The sequence below is a fragment of the Triturus cristatus genome, chromosome 4_1 (genome assembly GCF_964204655.1).
Source record: "Triturus cristatus chromosome 4_1, aTriCri1.1, whole genome shotgun sequence".
Taxonomy (NCBI): Eukaryota; Metazoa; Chordata; class Amphibia; order Caudata; family Salamandridae; genus Triturus; species Triturus cristatus.
Window position 1 is genome coordinate 732,983,823 of NC_140585.1, and position 5,500 is coordinate 732,989,322.

Genomic DNA, 5,500 nt, shown 5'->3' on the forward strand with positions numbered 1-5,500 from the left:
GGAGAGGGAGGGAGACGGGGAGAGGGAGGGGGAGGGAGACGGGGAGAGGGAGAGGGAGGGAGACGGGGAGAGGGAGAGGGAGGGAGACGGGGAGAGGGAGAGGGAGGGAGACGGGGAGAGGGAGAGGGAGGGAGACGGGGAGAGGGAGAGGGAGGGAGACGGGGAGAGGGAGAGGGAGAGGGAGGGAGACGGGGAGAGGGAGAGGGAGAGGGAGGGAGACGGGGAGAGGGAGAGGGAGGGAGACGGGGAGAGGGGGAGGGAGGAGGGAGGGAGGAGGGAGGGAGGGAGGGAGAGAGGGAGGGAGGGAGGGAGATGTGTATGCCGGGTCCGGTGGCTCAGTGGACGAAGGCGTCCGCTGCAGGGACCTGTGTTCCACCTCATGGTCAGTTTTTTTTTGTTGCTCTAGCCCTGCCCCCTCCCTCAATGACCCCGCCCCCAAGGTGCGGCCCTCGGCCACAAACCACACTGTAAATTTGGCCACCAAGAGAAAGTTTGTGAGTACCTCTGCTTTAGATCAAAAATGTATTACACAGATCAATACACTTACAAACATGAATAGTACGACATAAAACGTTCAAATGCTCTTATGTCGGTACATTTCAATGCTTTCGTTCAGCATCCCATCAAAGATTTATTGCCCCTGGTGAGGGAAAAGCCTTATTGTGAAACAGCCACTTGTCAATAGACTACTCCCCTTCTCGGAGTTGCCTCCTCTCAGCCTTAGCATCCCTTGGCCTAAATCAGTTATGGGACTCAACTGGCAGTTACTCCCAAGTTAAGAGCATCGTAAATAAAATAATCAAGCGTTCCTCTCTGCTGGCCAACAAAAGGTCTGTTCCTGACGACAGCACGCCTGTTTAACAATAGCGACCTACAAAAGCCTAGCACCTCAACAAGACCTGGGCCCAGGCATCAATGCTCACATTAAAAGGTCCTCTTTGAAGAAACGTTTGGGCTGTCTGCCGTCACTTCTACATCTGCTGCCATGGAATCGTACTGACAGCACAGACGCATGCCGACTATGCGGCCAAGGCCCTGAAACTATAGTTCACCAAATCTGCATATGCAAATCAACTTTGGAGGACTGGAAAACCAGATTAAAACCAGCGTTTAGCAACAGGGGGCTATGCCATTGCAGGGAGAGAGTTCTAGCCTGTTTTGGTCCTTCTGACATTCAGCTAAATTGCAGATTGGTGAAATATCTGGCAAGAGTTGACCAGAAATTCAGAAGCTTGGCAGCTGTAAACACTTGCAGGCCAAGCATGGATTCTTGATCTCTTGGCTCAAGACCAGTTTTTGCCCTGCTTTTTAGGTCTCGCCTGACCCAGCGCATGCGCTGGTCTGGCGAGACTTATTGAGAGGGCTCCAAAAAGTGCTACCAGGCCAGCCTAGAGCTACAGTACATGTGCGCGGGCGCGCGCGCCGCGTTTTACCGGGATTACTTTCACTTACGGCCGCTTTGTTTGATCGTGATTGGATCGCGATCACTTTTGCGGCCGCTTTGCTTAGCCAATAGGTCTCGCTTTTGGGACCTTATAAGTATTTAGTTATGCAACTGTTGCATGGCTAAACACTTATAAGGTCCCAAAGGCGAGACCTATTGGCTATGCCAATGCTTGTTTATTGTATCTTGTTGCACAGATGGGCACGGTCACTCTATGAGCTTTGAATTGATCAATCATTTTTCAGCGGGTACAAGGGATAGTCGCTCTTATGGACTAAAGGCCCTGACGTTATAGCGACCCCTTTCCGAGTCTTTTGTTTTGAAACTTCAACACCGACCCCTAATTGTCAAGAGCTCATAGACTATAATGTATCGCATTGCCGCAGTTATATTTTACAGTTTTCTTTAGGTCGCACAAGCTATCTTGTACCATCAGCATTGACCTCGATCTGTCAAAAGCTCATGGCTAAAGGTGCAGAGAATGAACTTTTAAAAGACTATTATATATCCTATTGCGGCACTTTACACTTTACAGTTTTCTTTACTTTGCACAAGCTGTTTTTCGGTATTTTACTGTATTTACTGAATGTACTCGTTTAACCGATCGGTCCGACAGTTTTAATTAACTATGTACTTAATTAAATGAACTTGAAAACGGCTGCATATGCAAATCGGAGGTCCCTCACTAAACTGTTCTCTCCTGAAACTGCACTTCAAGTATTGGTGAGGGCTGAGAGTACATTGTCCGCCTCCTTCATGATCTGCAGTTTAAACTCCATACTCCACGCTCATCACTATATTCTTCCTGGACTGTTTTAAGTGCCCTTCCTCATCTGCAGAACCTGTAGTATGTCTGATTGATGGCAAATAATAATGCTGCATTTCAAATAGTATTGCAGAATGTGTTGGTGGTTTAAAGCAACTGATGTTTACATTTTTACTGTGAGATTATTTTAGTAAACCTTTTACGTCCTGCTGCTCAGATCCAACTTTACCCATTCATGCTTACCTTTCAGATGCTAGAAAGCAAAGGTATTTCCAGTGCTTAATTTGTACCTGTGTTTTCTAGTGCTCCGCACTTAATTGTCAACACTGGGATTTATGGCAGACTGCCTGCCACATGGTGGCACTGTTTGCCTGATTTAGAGATGAACACAAAAACTGTTTTTTAATCATTTAAAATACATTAAAAATAACTAATATCTGCTGCCCAAGCCATTCTTATAGCTTTGGGCTTCTGGAATAGTCTGAACTGTTACACTTGTAGGAGTGCGATGGTTAGTAGTTGTGTTGGCACAGTTGACAGCACTGGCAGGGGCAATGGGTAGTGCGAGCTGCGGCAGCCTCCTGGCCAGGGCCCTGGCACTTACTGTTTTACAAATTAAGCATTGTATGTATCCCTCATTTCCTGGCACTGGAGGCTTTTTCCACTGTTCCATCTGATGATTTGTGTTCTGTTTTTGTAGTTGAAGCAGACTTTGATCCGCTCGCAGTTTGCCTGTACATACAAGGATGACCAAGGGCTCCACCGAAAGCTACAGAACTTCCCTAGCATGAGCCAAGTACCTACATGTGTCCACCCTGCACCAAGGCTGGTTTCTGTGCTGTGCTTCGATGAAGAACCGCTCTCAGGTATTACGATCTAATATACTCCTTCTCACTGAGACTTTTTCTGTGCACTGCTGGAGATCAGCCTGAGACCTGGGCGTTTTGGTCTGTATGCACTAGAACTGCACATGCTCTGCAAATGTATTAACACAGAACATATATTCGCAACCCACACAGTCTCTTAAACAGCGGGGTAGTGTAAGGACGCAAGAGTTTCACTGGGCCATTCACAACCTCATGTTCAAACTTGGCTTGATGAAATAATACATCATGATGTTATTTTTAAGTTTGGGCTCTAGATACATCTCTCACACATTGTACAATATATCTGGTGGACGTGTTTGCACTTTAGTGCGTTTCTGCAGGTTTGATTGGTGTGGACCCGGCACAGATTCTTCGCAGGGTGGCTATTTCCACACGTAGATCTGAAGTTCAGGTCCATGAAGACCATCACCCACACGATAGCACTTTGTACTGTGGCTTAGTTGATCATGTGAACTGTGCCATCATTGCAGCTAAACATTCTTTATACAGTGAATTGATCAGCATACTTGTTTGACAATGGTGAACTTGTGCACCCCTGCCTCCATGACTATACACCCTTTTGCAAATTGTGATGAGCCCCATTGACAGATAGATGGGGATATATTGATATATTATTTTCACCTGAAACAAACTACAGTTCAAGAAATGTTAAATAGTTGGGTTTGATTAAACCACCTTTACTTATTTTTTAATAGAAAACCCCATAAATTCACTTACAAACCTTAAACGACAAATAGAGTGAAGTTATGGTTAGCAAAAACTAATGAGTTATGGTTAGGTTTTTTTTTTGCATGGCTGTGTGCTAGTTACTGAATGAGGAGCTGTCACAACAAACACAATGCTCATGACTTCACCCTTGATGCGACAAATGCAGTTACAAATACCGTGAACAACTTTACAAATGAGATTCCATATATTGCCATTAATATTATGAATGAGAAGATGATGAAGGTAGTATTGTTTTGAGTATGTGTTAATTAACGAAGTTGTCCTTTTAGGTGTTGCTACTTATTGGAATAAAGATTGTGAAGTCCTAAGCTTTGCATATGGTGTGCAGTTTGGCTTCATGGTGTGCCCTGGTGATACCGACACATAAATATTGAAGCAGCATGGTGCGCGCCTGGAATGGCAACTTCCCTCCTTATCCGTGAAGGCTTCAAAAACATTCCTTATGTTCTTGTCCGCAGGAAGGAACTTAAACCTGCAGCGACTAACCAGCAACCCGCTTGGTGCAAGTCTAGTGGTCTGGTAGCCAGATCCTTCATTAAGTATCCTATGCCTCTCTAGAGTCCTTTAATCGCGGATTTTAAGTGCCTTCCTAGAATTTCATTACTTTAACGCCAACATTTATGAGGCATATAGTTAGTACTACCGGACGGTTCCTTTTGGGTACATTTTCACCAAAAGGTGGTTGTAAGTACTTCTAACAAATGCCTTTCCCTGAGTCATGACATTTTGGTGCAGGTTAAAGATCTGTTGTGGGTTTGAAGCAGTTCATTGGAATGTATAAAACAGTCATTCCTAGGCCATGTAATAGTTTGCTGCGATCTGCTTTAATTCTTAACCTCTTTCCTCTTACATCATAAATCCAATCAATAATGAGATGTAGTTTGGTTGTGGCCTTGTCCCCACCTCTGGCTTAAATTTAGAATTTAGTTGCGCACAGGAGAATATGCTGAGGACAACTTGTGTGACATGTCTTAACTGTATGCTGAATTCTGCAAAAGGAATATTGTTTATAGGGTGTGAAGAATTTGGCGCTTCTTTTTCCACCGTTTGTAGAATTTAGTCCTTTACATTTCGGCTATAATAATGTGTGTTTTTCCTCCTTTCTTTCCTCTCCTGCATCTGATGCACTATGAAAAACCCCACCTTCTTTAGAAGAGCCTTCACTTCCAACAAGACCAGCTCTTGCACTAGTTTCTGGAAATGTTCCCCTGAAAGGACTTGCTTGCACTAAGGGTAATTCAGGCGAGAAGTTGGCGCAGAAGAGCTCAAAGAGGAAACAAGTGAATTCAAGTAGTGAAACCCTTTCCTGTGAGGAACCACCTCACAAGAAAACTGCTGGTGGACTCAAGGTGTCAAAGAAGCCGTCGAATAAACTGGACAATAAACTCTGTGTAGCAGAGAATGTCAACAAAGCAGCATCCAAGAAGAAACTAATCGCTGGTCAGGCAAAGCTAACCAGTTTTTTCAGACTCTGATTTTTTTTATTTTTTTTTATTTTATTCTTTGACAATTGAATGTGGTAATCGTTGGGCACTAGTTTTAGGTAACACCTTGTTTTATCAGTTTGAATGACAGGTTTTGACTAGGTTTTTCATTTTGCAGACATTTTGTATTTTATTAAACATTGTAAATATTTCTATGGAAACGTACATTTTCTGATAGTATGTTTTTAGA

The 5,500-nt window shown here is 44.1% G+C and overlaps 1 protein-coding gene across 3 annotated transcripts in view; it reads left to right on the forward strand.

Moving 5' to 3' along the window:
• PARPBP (PARP1 binding protein) overlaps positions 1 to 5,465 on the forward strand; it is a 226,949-nt gene extending 221,484 nt beyond the window's left edge. For all 3 annotated transcript variants that reach the window (XM_085653228.1, XM_085653230.1, XM_085653229.1), the window contains exons 10-11: positions 2,911 to 3,076; positions 4,979 to 5,465. In XM_085653228.1, coding sequence (XP_085509354.1) covers positions 2,911 to 3,076; positions 4,979 to 5,301 — 489 coding nt within the window. In that variant the 3' untranslated portion in view covers positions 5,302 to 5,465. The remainder of the gene's footprint in view (positions 1 to 2,910; positions 3,077 to 4,978) is intronic.
• Positions 5,466 to 5,500: the final 35 nt, after the last annotated feature.